Source organism: Thunnus albacares, chromosome 19 (assembly GCF_914725855.1).
Source record: "Thunnus albacares chromosome 19, fThuAlb1.1, whole genome shotgun sequence".
NCBI classification, from domain to species: domain Eukaryota; kingdom Metazoa; phylum Chordata; class Actinopteri; order Scombriformes; family Scombridae; genus Thunnus; species Thunnus albacares.
The window spans coordinates 11,732,478-11,750,275 of record NC_058124.1 but is presented as its reverse complement, the minus strand read 5'-3'; the positions used below and the strand labels follow the sequence as shown (position 1 = coordinate 11,750,275).

The following is a 17,798-nucleotide window of genomic DNA, read 5'->3' as shown; positions in this document are numbered from 1 at the left end:
TACAGAATCATCTTATCTCTTAAATATCTCATAGCCATCTTTTCTAGCTGCTGTTCTCCCCTCATTCTTCATAGCTTTGCTCATTTCCTCCATTAAGAAATGTAGATTAACAGCATCAGAGTTATCATCAGTTCAAGTTTAAACAATTGTTGCCTTAGTGTCCGATTCCCTCTCCTGACACATTCTTGCCCAATGTTCACCATGCTTCTGATCTCATATAAAACCTTTTCCTTTACCATCACTCAAGCATACTAATCCATATCTATCCATAGATTCCTCTACACTGTTTCCATCATTGTATTGTATTTTATTTAATAGCATTGAAAACACCTACCCAAATGACTGGTATCAATCTCTAATTATGTGGTTCCTCTAGGCCTAAATTCTCCTCAAGCCTCTGCAGCATCCACCACAACTTTAATAACATCTGATCTTCTAATTTAGTTTGGTGATGCCCACAAAATATTTGCAGGAAATCACTGTTTTTCCATGAATTTTCTTGTTGTATGGTTGGCTACAGACAGTGAAGGAGTCAGTGAGTGATAAGCACGGGCCTAGTAGATTCCACTGTTTCACTTACCATCTGTATGTGACATTTTCCCACCTGTTCTCACTTTTTCAGCGTGCACTGTATTACATGATGGAGTTCATCATGCATGTGCATGAACTGCACATCATTATCAGCCTTGCACTTTTCTTCAGATGCTGGCTCTCCTTCTTCATCTATGATGTTCTACGGCAGCTGGGAGTTGCTTTACTGCCATCTTCTGTATGAGTATCACCCTCTCATCTGGCTCTGAGGTTGTTGTTTGTTTCAGCAGTACTGTCTCTCAGGTGCATTTGTTGACACTGTGTAGAGCAGTATCTTTCCATAGTGTGGCTCCCAAGCCAGGATAATTAAACATGGGCCTTCAGTAAGCTCCTGCACCTTAACATCAGCTCTCTAGAAACTCTTTGGAGTCATGAGTATGGACCTTTTTTGCAAACATGAAGAATAGTAGATGTTTTTTTTCCTCATTCTTATGTTGTTACTTTGGTCTTGATGCCACACAAAATGTAGTCAACCAGTCATACTTGAGTGTGTGTCATAATACAACCCTCTGCCAAGGTGCATTCGTCATTTGAGAGAATTATTTACCATGTATATTTACACCACTTAGTACTAGGCCATGTGCACATGCTCTTCATCAGTTTATTTACTGAAAACACAAATTCAATGACAACTACATTTGTATCTAAAAATGCATTCATCTGATCCTTTGTGCTGGTATGAAGTAGAAGCATATTGTTAAGAAAAGTGTGGCGCAAACTGCATTTCTAAGTTTAATTACAAATTAAATCAACATTTGTTAATTTGTTAATTTATCAGTCACAGGTATAAATGAGTCCAAAACAACATTCATAAAAAGCTGCTTTTTATTCAACTGGTGCAACACAGTAATAAGACACCAATGCCTGCATTCATACATAAGTATAATGCCATGATTGTGTTGTTCCTAGTCTCCATTACATATGCTAAAAAACAAATGTGACACAGGAACAGGTGTGTAATTTGAATTATATGATGGACCAAGCTAAGTTGGTTTCAAAACAGTGAAACTTCTAAAAGCTCAACAGTGGACTTCAGTTTTATGAGAATGAAATGTATTTTACGAACTGGTCAAAAGAAAAGCATACAGTGATTGTATCAAGTTTAATGAGACTAAAGCAGTCATTATTATAATTGTAAACCTCTATACCTAAAGTATTTTGAGCTTTCATTGCATTGTATGCACCACTGACACCAGATATGAGTCATTATCAAACAGAAAATTCACACAGTGCTTAGTCAAGCTGACATTTATACATGGATCTATATTGTGTTGCCATCTAGCAATTAAAAGTTGCCTACATGGCAAAACAGTTACAGGCAGTTATCTTCAGACAGTAATGACTACAGTAACATATATTTGATAAATAGGAATGACAGTAGACTATGATCAATGACATGATCATGGAACAGCTTGAAAGAAAACCTGAAGGAGTTGTGATGTGGTCAGTTAGTAGCCCAGAGATGTGCAAACTGTGCCCGAAAGGTTCGGACGTCCATACCAAGAACCTGAGAAAGTCAAAAGGGTGTGTGTGTGTGTGTGCTAGCAGCACTACCTGTTAAGAAAAAGTAAACCAGTGTTAAGTATGTTTACTGTTCTGCAAGAACTACTACATACAAAAATACAACTCTGCATAACTTGCTTTTTTCCTTGCTGGTAAAAAAAAACCAAAACAAAACAAAACAAAAAAAAACTCAACTTGAACATAAGGGACATGACTGAAGCATGAAGCGAAAACTGTACACAAAATATTTGTGCATTTCATTATGAAAACCACTGTAAAATTCGTAGTCACTCTCAATCCAAAGAAGATGAAATTCATTAAGCACCCACAGAACCCGCCCAACATTTTCAATAGACAAAATACTCTCGCCATACGACATTCCACTGACCCTCACTACTCTACGTCTATCCATTTTTACGACATATCTATGGGCTGACGATGCACGTATCAAAATTTTTCTATCATTACAGGTTGTACTTAGCACTATATACTGTACAATACCAATGCCTATCCTTTATACATTCCTTACATTGTCAAACGATCCTTACACAGATTCTATAATCATCTAAAGAGTTGGTGTAATTGGTGTAAGAATATTGTATGCCCCAGCATCTTAAAAATCAAGTAACAACTTGATAAAAACAAGCATATAAGTCAATAAAATTAAAATTAAATACAGAATATTGGTGACACAATTCTGTGCCAAATGTATTCATGTTGAATAGTGCTGGTGGGACTTTTTCCACCTATTGCAAGCCTGTGCATTACTGTATCATTCGGATAGTAAATAATAATTGTATTTCATAATGATAAAAGAATGATGGCAGACTAAAAGTACGGTATTAACACCAAGTGAGTGGCAGGAACATTTCTATAAGGCTCTTTCATCATCGTCTCAGCACCAGTATCAGCCCAGTATGATAAGTTCCTTGAAGAGTGCTTGACCCCAAATTATTTAGAGTTGCAGAAGCCATTAGAATCCCGCTACTGGTCTGCAGTTACTCAGGACATCCTCAAGGTGGCAGTAATATAATATGTGTAAAACCGGAATGATAAGTCAGACATGGCAGTGAGTGGCTGGCTAGTGATGCCTAATAATGTTTCAATAGGTAGGTATGTACATGAGCGTGCTTATGTCAGCGGCAGTGCACATGCTACATGATCGTGCTTGTACTGTGTATCTGCAACACCGCACACACCCACATTAAGCAAAAAGGCAGGTGAGATCCATGAGGGCCACCCAGGTGAGATCCTGTACGGTCCGGTCCCCCAGTTAAGGAGGCTGTCGTAGGGCTAAACACTGGTCATGAAGTGGCCTCTGCTACATGGCCTCAACAGTTCATCCACCAGTCAATGGAAGTCTCTTTGCATTGTTAACATAGTCAATCATCAACATTTCACAACCTAAAAGCAGCAATTACAATCCATCAGTTCATGGAAGGAGAATAGCTTTTGTGCATTTTGCAGGGGGGGGCGAGTGTGTCGGTGTCCTCTTTCCTGGCACAACTTTTACCCTCTCTTTTTGAGTACTTTCCTAGGGCTTTGTACATTGACCATAAAAAGTAGTCCCACCTTGAGCTTTTTCATGTTTTGTTTTCATGTACAACATTGAATGACAGTGGATTAAGCTTTTTGGATGATCAGAAACTCTTTGTAATGTCCAAGTGAAAACAATTCTCTACAAACTGATTGACGTGAAGCACAAATATAAAACACAAAATGATTAATGTCATAAGTATTAACCTTCTTTACTATGACTAACTGTCAAGTCTGTCAATAGCAGGTCATCCAAAAACTGAATGTCTGTGCGAAAAACGAGGGGGCCAGCATGACCTGTGGATACTGAAGGACGACAACTAACTGAGATGGGAGATACTGCGCCTCCAGCAACAGTTGCCTGTTTGTGTTCCTAGTTGCAGCTTTATGACTGATTGGCAAAAAGAAAGCCACTGTTGAAAAATTTCACATGACATTTCGGCTTGCATTTGCCCAAAGGAATGTGGGAGACTCTAGAAGAAGGTTCCTTGGTTTGATGTGACTAAATCAACCAATTTGATCAATTTATACAGATGTGTTTTCACTGTGACATGTAAGTGTTATCTAATGTCAACAAATTCTAAAAAGCTTAATGCACTTTGATTTAATGCTGTAACAACAATTAAACATAAAAAACACAGAGGAGGGGTTGGCTGAACACTTTTTATAGACAGTGTATGGGATGATTAAGGGTGAAGGAGGACAGTCAGGCAGTCCTCTCCTCCATAGTGGGCTTGTTGCTGGGGATAGGCTGGGCTGCGTACACGCTTCTACTGTGGCTGTCCACACTTTGAAAATAGGGGTGGCTCAGCGCAGCGAAGGCAGATATCCTCCTGGAGGGGTTGAAGGCAAGGAATTGCTGCATGGAGACAAGAGAATGATCGGTTAATGTGTGATTTAAACTGAGGAAACACACACAAAAAAAAAACAGACAAAGGCTCATACTACCCACCAATAAGAGGGCCCGTCCTTGCTCGTCCATGTCTGGAACCAAGTCTTCTATTGGCTTAGGAGGCCGCGGGGTGAAGGCACTCTGTGGTAGGGCCACCTCCTGGGGCCAGTCCTCTGCTGAAGGTACCCCAACAACACTGTGGGGTGATAACAGTCATCAGTGTCTTCACCATCGTCAACTAGTCATCAACTACTAGTGCTGCCTCATCACCAGGGTTCAAATCTAACCTAAAAATGATCCTGATTTGTGCATGCCTTTCACACACTTGGGATGCAAAATGGTGCTGATGTTATTCACCCTGGCAGGGCAGTTTAATTTAAGCAGGGAGGCTGTGGATTAATTTTCAGGAAAATATTGTACATGGGATGTCAGTAGCGGTAACAGGAAACAAAAAGTCTATGATACTCACTCAAAAATTTTTCCCAGCTGATCAACATCTGAGTTTCCTCGAAACAGAGGTCTGGGAAAGAGAAAAACCGTACAGTGTGACTTGCTGCTGCTTAAACATTTACATGAGTCAATGCCATAATTGTCAAATTACACAGCATAAAAACCATACATAGATATAGGATGTGGTTGTGATGCATTTTGGTTTAAAGTGTAAAGCATTAATTCTGTCGTTATTGACCTACTTAGGATATGAGCACTGTAAACTGTGGACAACCAGCCCTAAGATATAAGCTTTTGGCTCAAGACAGAGAGGAATGTGTGACTCTGATGTGAACGTTTGAAGTAGCCACACACTCGCAGCTCCATCTCATGTAGTCAGGATTGTGAAGCAGTGTTGGTAGTACCACTGAAGAGTGGAGGGAGGGAGGGATGAGGGGTGAAAAGGAGGGAGGAGAGCGGCGGCAGGGCTGCTGGTGGTTCCTGTGGCTTTGGGCTGTCTTTGGATGCCCGTGGGCGGCCATGCCTGCCCTGGCACCCGCACAAATTCCAGTAGTCATCATCAGCACAAGCCTGCCGGCTGCCGCACGGGACAGAAAAAGCCTATTTATCCCTTGTGTGTGTGCGTGTCTGTCTGCTTTTGCTCTCTCTGTGTGAATGTGTGTAGGAAAGTGGGAGGGAGAGGCGTGTGAAAGAAAAGTTGGATTATTCTAACAGAGAAAGAAGTATGGGAACTAGATCTTCCTGCTGAAGTTCGTCAAAGGAAATAAGGAGGTGTTGTTGTCAAAGACAGGACCTTCTTCTAACACTAACAATGCCAAGCCTTCTGGGCTAAACACGATTACTTTGCAAAATGTGTTACTACCTTAAATTATGCTGTGAAATACACCAGAGTAAACAGGAAACAACTATCTTTGTGTCATATTGTATTTATTTAAACTGATCAGTCACCAGCAGATGTCAATGTAATGCAGGATATTGTAACATGCTGTAGGTGTGCTTGTATGCATTCTGTATCTAGGCCTCAATACAGTTCAAGTGCACCCCACTTAAATGAAGTCAACAGAGACTGGCCAGCTACCATGTGCTCCCTGTCTTTTCCCACTTGCAGGAAGCTTTGCATAGCTGAACACCCACACTTTCCTACAGACTCAGGCATTGGGAAATTAGTCACACAGGGATATTTTGCACATTTTTACAGTGACAGCAAATGCTGTCACATGCTTCAGTTCGGAAGTGGAAATGAGATACAGAGTTTGTTTCAGTTGTTCACAACTGGCACCCTTAGCCAATGGATGTCTCAGTGTTTCTTTACTCTTGCATCTCTTCTTTAAACATCTGACTATGAAAGAGGACCACATGCAAGTCTTTAAAGGAAAAGTACTGTGCTGAGGTTTTAAAGCCATTTGAGATCAGACCAAACCAGTTCTGACTGTTGCAAAAGAAGAAAAAAATTCACCTACAGCAAAGTCATCGTGCCAAAACAAGTAGGGCTGATAATTCCAAGAGGTCCATTTTTAAACCTGGAGTGGTTTGTTGGAAGGGGATAACTGGATTCACATAGAGCTGGCCACTGCCATGCACACACAGTCAACAGTTGAGTGCAAATGCACATTTACAGATTCTCAAACAAGTACACACAAAAGGAGTGTAGAAATGTACACACACACACGCATAGTTATTTTTTCCCCATTGTGAGATTTTAATGTGCACATACTGTACATATGCACACACACACATTAAAGGGTAGCAGTGAAAGGACTGAGACTGGGTTGGGACAAGCAGCTGAGTCACGCTTCCTTTAGTGCCAACCCTGCTCTGTCCCACATTCCACTGAGACAACCTCTGGAATGTGTGTGTGTGTGTGTGTGTGTCTGTGTGTCTGTGTGTGCGTGCGTGGTTGCACGTGAGTGTCAATCTGTCTGGGTGGGAAATGGAGAAAGAGAAACAGAGAGTATGTTTGAATGTGGCTTCTTTATATTTCAGCCTGCATCAGTTTGGTCACGCAAGTCTGTGTTGGGTTTACTGTCTATATGAGTGTGCGTGTGTGTTTGTGTAAAGCACATACACACATGCACGTGCAAGGTTGTGTCATTGGGGATTTATCAATTGAGTTCCAAACTGTGAGAAAGTCAACACGGATGTGGGGCCCCTCCCGGACCATTAACACAACACGTTCAACCTTTTTCGATTGGAGGAATTTCAACAAGCAGGCGCTCTCTCTTCCCCATTCACTTGATCCATGACTCACCCTGACACTATCCCAGCCATGCAGATGCAGACTTGTATGATATTTGCTCAAATTCCTTTGAACTACAGGTTCCCAACTACACTTGCTACAGTACATAGTCATTACAGGAGGTTTTTTTTACAATGCCATGTTTGACGATGAAAGTGGAAAGCGGAGAGAAGGTGCTTGAGGGGGAAAACCTTTCAAGGTTCATGAGTCATAAGAAAAGGTTGTCACTGCTCAGCGGGGATCACATCTTAAAATGTCAGAAAAAACCAACACAAAAACCCAAACTTTTGGGTTATGTCATTTACAGTCCTGACAGGGAAATTATCACACTTGAGTAACTGGAACCAGCAAATGTTTGGCATTAATTTTCTGTTAATAGACTACAATCAATTAATTGACTTGTTACTTTAACAACGACTAACTGTGTAGAAGTGATTTCTAAAATGGCTGCATTTATATAGCACTTTTATCCAAAGCGCTTTACAATGTTTCTGCTGCTCACACACTGATGGCGGTAAGCTACCATGCAGGGTGCTGGTGCAACCATCGGGAGCAATTTGGGGTTCAGTATTTTGCCCAAGGACACTTCTGCATGCAGACAGGAGAAGTAGGTGATTGAACCCCCAACCTTCTGATTAGCGGACGACCCTCTCTACCTCCTGAACCACAGCTGCCTCAAAAAATGATTTACATATGTACAAAATGTAAAAGTGAATTTTTTTTAGGTTTTCAGCTATTGTGATGACCTCCAGTGGGGACGTCAGCTTCATTGTATCTGAGCTGTCAATGATTATAATCTTCAAATTCAACAAACCTGCAAACCAATAAACAGTGTTGTTCTCATCCTCTCTTGTTCTGCACTCCCTCTCAATCATTCTTTCTTTTGCTTTCTTTCACTGCTTCTCCCAGGTGCCCTTTAATCTCTAACAGGTGGCCTTTTAAAAAGCCATCTTAATCACCTTCAGGGAGAGAGACAAACACACAGAGAGAGAGAGAGAGAGAGAGAAAGTGTGTGTGTGTGTGTGTGTGTGTGTGTGTGTGTGTGCGTGTGTGTGTGTGTGTGTGTGTGTGTGTATGGCCATCAAAGTGCTCTGCCTATGCCTGAAAGTACCCTCCACTTTCAGGCAGAATTGGACAGGTGCCAGATTGTGAAAACACACATATACACACCAAAGCTTTTTAAAGCTTATTGTGTCAGGGTGAGAGAAGACGTACCCTAACCTAGACAACACACACACAGCTCACTGCTTTCAGGGAAGATAGTATTGTCAACATCAGATTGTGTGTGCTCAAAGGAACACTATGAAACAGAGACAAACCTCTTATGTGCACAATACATAAATGTTACTGTTGATTTGTATTGGTTCTTGGTCATTTGGCAGTAAGATGTTTACTTAAATGTGCCACAAATTCTTTTGTGCAGCATTAAAACAGTTACACAGCCATGTAATATACCTTAGGTTTGTGCTGTGTTAACAAATGTATGTGGTCTGAATAGCATTAAACATTTCCACCTTGACCTTGCCAGAAGGATGGCAGAAAGAACATTACAACTGCCATTCAACTCAGTGAAGCAAGGGCTTGACTGAGGTGTTATTTGCAACCTAACTGAATACATTAACAGAGAAATGTTGCACATCAATATCCTTCACGCAACAACAGGGCTCCATTCACAACTCCTGATATGAATTAAATGGATTTTTACAATTCATAATGACACTCTCATATCACATCTTTCTGTACCTAGCTTCACAAACGTCAAAACCATAATTTGGAGCCAAGTAGGTTTAAGGTTAAGTATTGTTTACACTCTTCAAAGCTTATCCTGGTGGATTTCAGATCACGCCTTTACATCCAAAGTAGGGCTGCAAATAATGATTATTATCATTATCAATTCATCTGATTATTTTCTTGCTTGATAAAATAGTGAGAAATGCCCATCACAATTTCTTAAAGCCCAAGGAAATAGCACCAAATTTCTTTTTTGGATATAGATATTCAGTTTACTATCACATAAGAAAAAAAATCTCCACAAAAGAGAAGCTGGAATTTGAGAATGAATGCATTTTTGCTTGAAAAGCGACTGAAGGATTAAAATGATTGTCAGTCTTTCTGTTAAAATGATTCACCAACTTATCATTTCAGGTCTAATCCAACAATTCAGAAAGAAAACAATACAGTTGAATGAAATAGCGGAAAACAAGAAACTGCTCATTGACTACCTGAGAAGATTTACTGAAACTTTACAGAGAGAAAATATATCACGTCATCATCTAATGCTGGGTAACCTATGATGAAGATCACAAAATGTGAAACATACTGTGTGGTGAAATGTCAGTTCAAGTGTTTTCCTTACATACCTGGCTCACATACTATATTGTATGTCAGTAACGCATTATCCATAGTCCTGTTTTAAAAGCAGGAAACCAAGAATATGAAAACTCTCCCTGTCCTTCACTCTTCCATCTTAATGTATGTGAAAACATTTAAATTACAGATCTGGTCTGGGACGATGAAAAATTGTCACGTGTCATCATTTTTTATAGCAGGCTACCAGATGAAGCTTGAACACATGACTCGATGGAACACGTGTGCACAAGTTGCACTAACACACAGATGCAATAATGATGGACAATTTACAGAGGAAGTTGTTTTGTCTCGATATCACACCGAACAACTGAGGTTACCTAAGGAGTTGTACATGGAAAATACTGAGTGAGAGTCTATATATTAGTATTAGTATTATTATTGTATTAAACTGCGCTTTGTTAAAATTTCCTTGCTTTTTCATTAGTTTGAAAGTCGTTCAAACTATGGCAATGGAGAGTGCTATTTCACAAGTCGCTATTATAATCATACTGAAACCATTAATAGACCCCCTCTGCTCTGTAGCATCTGTATTCATCATGGTTCTCCATTAGTTAATTCAGTTTTTTTCCCCCTAATTTATCACTCATTTTCATACCACACTTCTACACAATATCTTCACCCCGTGTCACCCTTTGCCACTACTGTAGAGCCTCTACTTTCCTACTGAGTTGCATTTGCAGAGTGTGGGCCGTTGTATGTGGCGCGTGTGTGCGCATGTTGGGGTGTGAGGACGGTTGGGGAAGGAAGCATAAATTGCAGGCAGGGCTGCTCCTCCTGGCACTCAGCCTCATTTCAGAAAGACTGTTCTTATCTACTCCAGAACACACCACTACAGCTTGGCAAGACCCCAGTTCTCTGTTGATTATAAGAGATAATTCTATACATACAGTATCACATAAATATTAACAATAGATTGATGCTAGGATGAACAGATGTATCCTCGTGCCCTGGAAAAGTCTTTTTTTTCCACTTCCATAAGCAGGCAGTTGAACGGTTTTAGAGAAAACAGTCCGTTATTAGCTTGGCTCTCCAGTGTGTGAAGTTCGTTAGACCACAAACTGACAAATACCTATACCAAGAAGTAGAATCTTGACTTGCATGCTGCAACCACAGCAAGCGGCCTGTCATTACTGTAATGGTTTGATAAGCCAACTGAAATGTGATTGCTCACTGCTCACAACGCATCTGACAGGTGTCATTTGAGGAAAAAGATGACAATTTTAAGAAACACCCAAATAACTGATTCTGTGGAGCGTAACACATAGAAAAGTAACGTTGAGGAATTTTTAGGGTGTCGCCATAAAACCCAACAGTCAGGTGCAACACTAACAGTCTTGCACCCCAAGCTACAGCTCAACATTATGAAGAAAACCAGGTGAAGAAGACTTTATCAACCATTGATCTTGTACATCTCTTCACATTGAAATACTCTGTATAAGCATCCATGCAAACAGTAAAACTCCACTTCATGGGAAAGAAATGTTAGCAGATGACTTTTAGTGATACTATCTCCATGTTGAGACCTGGTCACAAGGATATGAGCATGTGAATATACATTTATACATTATGTACACATCCCTGTAGATCAATGATTATAATCTGTTTGAACAGTAAATGTGGTAAATCCATCTGTAGAGGAGACTGTTTTGCACTGCATTATCCCAAATGGCTCCTAATCCATATTACTGTAGCCTGACCAGTGACACTAGTGACATAATGGAGAGTAAACCTGACCTCAGTTTGACACTATTACTATGGTGTATACTACAGTTTCACTTCTTTACTTTAATTCTTGCACTTCATTTTCTTCTTCAGTTCACTTTTACGTGACAATGTTCACTAGTGGACATTGGAGCCCTGCAGTGTGCGAGCTGTTGACATTTGCTCACTGTCAGCCTAGCATGTGCCCTCTTCAGTTTGGATGCATGCATACTCCTAACTTGTGTGAATAGTGGTAACCCAGTTCCAGACCTCTGAATTGCTGCCCATATCTCAGATTTTTTTTCTATGATTCAAACAGGTCTGGTGTTATGCTCACTGACTCTTGTTCCCCCTGGTTGGGAAACCAATTGAGCCCATATGAACCTTTCAGGTATGATTAAAAATGGCAACGCCATTGTCCTGTGCCAGATCTAGAAAAGCAATAGAAAAAAAACCCCTATACAGGTTGTTAGAAGAATAACAACTGTTAAATCAACTTTTTTTTCTCCAATCTAATTCCAAAGTAAATTACATTTATTGGTTAGGGCAAATAAAAAGCCTCTCCCAAACAGAAAAGAGCTAACATCAATCTTGGAAGCCATCAGCGACAATTTAGCCTTTGGGGGCAATGGCCAATATTTTAGCAGATATCCGGATAACAGATATCCAGGCCAAGACTTCCTCTTCTGTGCGCCAGTCCTCATTTACAGTCCGATTAGCAATTTGAGATGGTCCAGATGACATTTCGGCTAATCTCTATAAACAGATATATGCATATGAATGCAGATATATTTTTAAAAAAAGCTTCCTGTACCAAAATCTTGTCCCATTGCCTACAGATTCTGCATTCATGTGCAGATATCTGTTTATAGTTTATAGAGATTAGGCTAACTTTAATGCATCAAACTGACTTTAATCAAACAAAATGGCAAGAGTAGTGGTGTTTTAAGAGTTTGGTATCAAATGTGGCTGGAGTTGCTGATGTGAGACATTTGGGCCAGATTTTTAACTCCACGTGTCGACATGTCATTTCTTCTTCCTCCTCTCCTGCTTTATAAATAATCAGCACTAAATAACACTGACAGTCATCCCACTACTTATTTACACAGTATGAAGAATAACTTCAGCAGGGTCTGTGTTCTCTCCAGCTCTCACCTTCTCCTAAACATCTCAGCGAAGATGCAGCCGACACTCCACAGGTCCACCGGTGTGGCGTAACTGGACTGGAGCAGCACCTCTGGGGCTCGGTACCACAGTGTCACCACCTAGAGCGCACACACAGCAAAAAAAATCCATTAAGACTATATGGTAATAACGTACATAGAAAGACACAGAGAAACAAATCAATCCCAATTTATAAAGTGTAGTTTCACCTGCCAGCAGCACAAAGTAAAAGTCATCATTCAAGGGGTGCTAACTCTCTCACACACACTCTCACACACACAGGGTTAATACTTCTCTGCCCCCATCTTAGGCTTACGTAAGACATGAAATCATATCTGGCAGGACATGTCTCCCTGCTCCCGTTTTGGTGTACCCACATCACACAATCTTTCCACGGCAATCCACCAGGGACACATAATACAGTATATGCATGTAAATGTGCGTTCATGCAGCGGTACCCTTAACAATGGTTAAAAATATTTCACCGGACTGAACCAGGCAGATGTCTTCCATGTGTGAAGTGATAACGGGTTGACTTCAACTGATATTAACCACCACACACAACCCTCACCCTCCTGCCAAAATATAGAAAAAACAAACAAAAAACAAACACTTCCCCTCTTGCATCAAGTAACCCTGCACCCACCTGAGGTATAACAGCAGCCATTTTGTGCCACTTTACACTAAGCATGGTTTCCAAATTTGTCCCTGACGCTATTGGGAGCTCTGAGTGTGTGTGCAGCCATAGCCTGCAGGAAAGCAGCAGCATTGTTAACAGCTACAGTAGGGAAGGCCTCCAGACAAAACTCAGTGACCCCTAGCAAGAGAGTGGAATGGTTCCAGGTGCTTTCCTAAACTCCAGATTTTTCCAACAGCTTTTGGCTGCAGTTCCCCCCTCAGGCACTGCAGAGTGCTTATCGGGATCTTAAGAGTCTGAGGCGAATGTTTGTAAGCAAAAAGAGTGCGGTGTCACCTAGATATCTTTATTAGCTGGCTTGGACTCTCTGTGGGAGTACAAGGAAATGATACCGTGGGCTTTTAGATGCTGTCCACGTGCCTGTACGGGTATTATGAGAGCCATGATCTTGAAAGGATGTTGATAGCCAAATACGGACTATTAAAGAGTGGATCAGGTCGCTGCTTATGTGCTCAAGCGCCCCCTGAAAAGTTACTTTGAGTCAGCAGTCAAGCAACTTTATGGTTTATAGACTTTTGGACAGGATTTATTTTGCTAGGAAAGGTTGGATGATTTCAGTATCAGATGCTATGATCATTTGCTTCCAGTACTTCAGTAAGCGCACATGTTGGGCCTTCAATAATTTAAATTCCTATCAGGAAATACAAGTTGTTGTTTTGGGACAACGATGTCTGTTGGCCTGTTCGGTCAGTCCACGATGGATTGCTATAAAAGTTTGTACACTCGGGGTCCCCAGAGAATGAATCCTATTTACTGACTTCTGCTTTTCACTCTAGTCCCACCATGAGGTTGACCTTTGTGATTCAGAATAAAATATCTATTAATAATTGGATGGCTTGCCAAACTACAGATATTCATGGTCCCTAGAGGATATTTCTAATGACTTTGTTGATGCCCTGAACTTTCACAATTATCACGTCAACATTTTAATTAATTACTCCAATACTTTGGTGTGTAACCAAATATATGCAAAACTAATTACATTTCAATCAACCTCAGCTGTACTGCAGCTGTTTAATGCCAATTGGCAAATGTTGTCATGCCAACAGGCCAAACTAAGATGGTGCACCTGTTAAATGTTAGCATGCTGATGTTAGCATTTACCTCAAAGCACTGCTGTGTCTAAGTACAGCCTCAGGGAGCTACCGGCATGGCTTTAAACTCTTTTTGTATGAAAACTTACTGAATTTTACCACTCCTTTTCTTATTGTAAATTGTCAATTCGGAAAGAGTCATTCAAGTAGTTTGCAACTTTATGTGCTAATAATTGAACAGTAATCAACTTATAGTTAATATAATATAAAAAATAGATGATTATAATAATAATAATAATAATACATTTGATAAGGTGACTCATGCTCAATATCCCCACCTAGTTATAGAACCACATCCTGCAAAGGCAATGGCTAAAAATGAGTCATTAATTTAGTCACAGGGGAAATATTTTTTTACCCACAATCCAAATGGGGTTTTATTTATAACTGCAGCATGAGGGGGAATCCTAGATTGATGAGGCAAACATACTAACTGACCAAACATTACCCCGCGCTGGAATTTTTTTTGAGGCAGTCAACAGAGACTGATAAGAGGAATAAAAAGTTCGGTCACATTTTTTTCTTCTAAACTGAATGACACTATTAATAGAGCTGGGGGCTGCATTTTGCAGATGTGTGATACTTTCTCATCTCCTGCTTCCTGCTTCAGTGGAAATAGGGAGGAAGTTGAGGCTGAGAAGTGGTGGCTGAGTCACGTGAACAAAAATTAGACATGTACTGAGAATGAACAGACTGCTAGGGTCATTGAAAATTTTTAGAACAGTGAAACCTCAAAGAAAAGCATGAATGGAAGTTGCACAGTTGCACATAATGTCAGACAACAAAACGTCATTGATGGGGGTTTTTTTACATTAGAAAATTTAAGACTACATTGCTCTAATTTTTAGGATTTTTTTTTAAACAAATTTTAACTTTAAGTTCTTTGCAAGTCATCTTCATATCTCAATTGTCCTCCTACCAACCAAGAAATGGCATTACTAAAGCCATCAAACACTCAGCTTTTTCTAAAATACACACAGATCTTGTTCTAAAATCTGAATGGGTGCATAAGTGACCCAATCAACATCTTCCTGTTAGTCTTGCAGCTGCGGCCTCAAATGCGTGACTTAAGTTTACTGCATGAAATTTGTAGCTCTGCAGAGTGAAAAGTTGGGGCTTGTACAAGCACATAGCCACATAGAACCTTCTAGGAAGAACCACAGACCTAGAGCTCGGGGTATATCCGCCTCAGTGCAACACAGTTATTCGAAAACCTGGCCACAACTGCAGATACAGGCATATATATCCCCCACGCACACACACGCACTCACACACACCGGAAGATAGATGTAACTACTGCCGCTGACTACTTGCACTGCAATATATCATTCTTGTAACAGTATATCTATGGCAACATGGTCTTTCATTCTGCTTCTGCACTGATAGATGAGGCTGGCATCATTCTATATCGTTCTTATTCTTAGCAAATCAAATGAAGAGGCCAAAGCCAAAAATTTTGTCTGTCTCTCAATATTTTCCCGACTTCCCCACTCTGACTGTGGCACTCAGATGCAAGACCCTTTGTGAACTGTTTTGATGACGGTTGTGTCTTCAGTAGGATCAAATATATAAAGTAGTTTAATATAAAAAAGGCAGAGAAATTTCTTAAACATTTTTCTAGACATTGTAGTTTTTAGCCGATACTTAAACCTGCTCTGCAGAACTTTTACATATAAATGAACGTCCGTTACATTCAAGCCCCTGCCAAACGAGTTCATACAATGCTGATTAAGCCCATCACCAAATAAATCTCTGTATTTCACAATATATCAGAGTTTTAATCTGGTGTCGGGTTTGACGCTCCTGCGCTGGCCTGATGAATACATGAATGCAGACTTCCAACGGCCGAGGCGGCTAACTGCCGGGTAGCTCTCTGCTAACTTGAAGAGGGATGAAATAATTTAATCATGCGGTTCTTCTAGACTTCCCATGTTATTGGACCGAATGGATCAAATTCTGATGGTAAAATGAGTCATTTCGCAGGGGTTGTGTGATGCTCAAAACAATTTATCCACTGTTTTACAGCCGCAACAGTCACGATGGAGTAGGCTAAGCCAGAGCCTGTGACATAAGCACGTGTTGACAGTATTTATTGTAATTACCCTCGCGGCCAGAAGGGGGAGACAAAAGTCCTGCACACCAGCTTTAAACAGGAGTAAATGGTGCATTTGTAAGTACACTTTAAAGTCCCCTACTTAGCATTTATAACCAGTATATAAACGGTTACTTGATTCTTTATGACACATTATAATGTAAGCAGATTTAAGTGTTTATTAATGTATTTGTCAAAAACTATAACTCCTGTGGGCATACATAAGTGAATGTTGAAATATAAATAGATAATGAATAACAATATAGTAAAACACAGTTGAAATAATAAAAAATAGGTCTCCATAGGAGAAGTTATAGGCCAATTGTTGACAAATACTGTATATTAATGAACATTTAATATAATAACAATATCTGCTTACAACGATGTTATAGTGTTATGAACAATTTATTAAATGTGTACACGAGGGTAACAAATTACTTGTTACAGTAACAAAGTTGATTTTTTGTGTACTTATACTTAAATGTTTTTCAAAAACTGTAACTTTTACTTAAAGGGGCAGTGTGAATTCATTGGCATTTAGTGGAATGGACTTAGCAGAAACTGAACATAATATTCGAAAGTATGTTTTAATTAGTGTATTGTAGTGCAACCTCACCGCTTTATGCAAGCTGCAAAAATAACTGTCTGGTACTTTACTAAATTCTTCTGTATTTGCCACTTTTATTTTAACAACTTCATTAAAAATCAAATGCTAAATATGGTAGAGGACTGAACTATTTTACTGGCCATCCTTCAGTCTGAGACAAACACACACACGGGATGGCTACTTCCCGTGATCTTCCAGCTACAAGAAACTCAGAAAAATGGAAGCTTCCTCCAAGATGTGTCTGCCACTCTTCAGAGCCATTCAGGATGGTGTCTAAAAGCGCTTTGGTGGGATGACAGAAGACCCTGAACTAATAGCTGCACGCAGCAATCCTGCCAAGGTTCAAGACCATTTGGACTGAGAAAGCTGATGTCATAGAGGCAGGTAAGTGCACATTAAGAGTAGGCATGCAAGAGTAAGCATTAATGTGTATCAATATACTGGTACATTTTCCCAATGATAAATGATATATATTGTTAAACATGAAATAGACACTATAAACTTGTAGACAAACAAGAACTCGTAGTATATCCTCATAATAGTATTTCTAATAATAATAAAACAATGGAAACAAAATGTTTTTGTTGTGTCAACATATTGACCACTTGCACCTTTAACACAATGCTAAGAAAGACCATGCATTGCTTTGTTTTACCCAATAATTAATCTCGCTGTGGCGGACTGCGCATGTGGTTACGCTGTGCCCTTGTGGCCAGTACATTACACTACAAAAATAAATAGCGGCAAGTAGGTTTTACTGTAATTTTAATACAGAACTGCCCCAAATTTCAAAATATAATAAAAAGCCAATTGATAATAGATGTATTTAAGTTTTATTGTGTCATCATAGGCATCATGATTTTGT

The 17,798-nt window shown here is 39.9% G+C and overlaps 1 protein-coding gene across 1 annotated transcript in view; it reads right to left on the bottom strand.

Annotated features, from left to right (window-relative positions):
• Positions 1-1,398: 1,398 nt before the first annotated feature.
• cdk6 (cyclin-dependent kinase 6) overlaps positions 1,399-17,798 on the bottom strand; it is a 41,475-nt gene continuing 25,075 nt past the window's right edge. Inside the window, exons 5-8 of the mRNA XM_044335654.1 lie at positions 12,435-12,544; positions 4,992-5,042; positions 4,583-4,718; positions 1,399-4,489 (exon numbers count right to left, since the gene is read on the bottom strand). Coding sequence (XP_044191589.1) covers positions 4,337-4,489; positions 4,583-4,718; positions 4,992-5,042; positions 12,435-12,544 — 450 coding nt within the window. The 3' untranslated portion in view covers positions 1,399-4,336. The remainder of the gene's footprint in view (positions 4,490-4,582; positions 4,719-4,991; positions 5,043-12,434; positions 12,545-17,798) is intronic.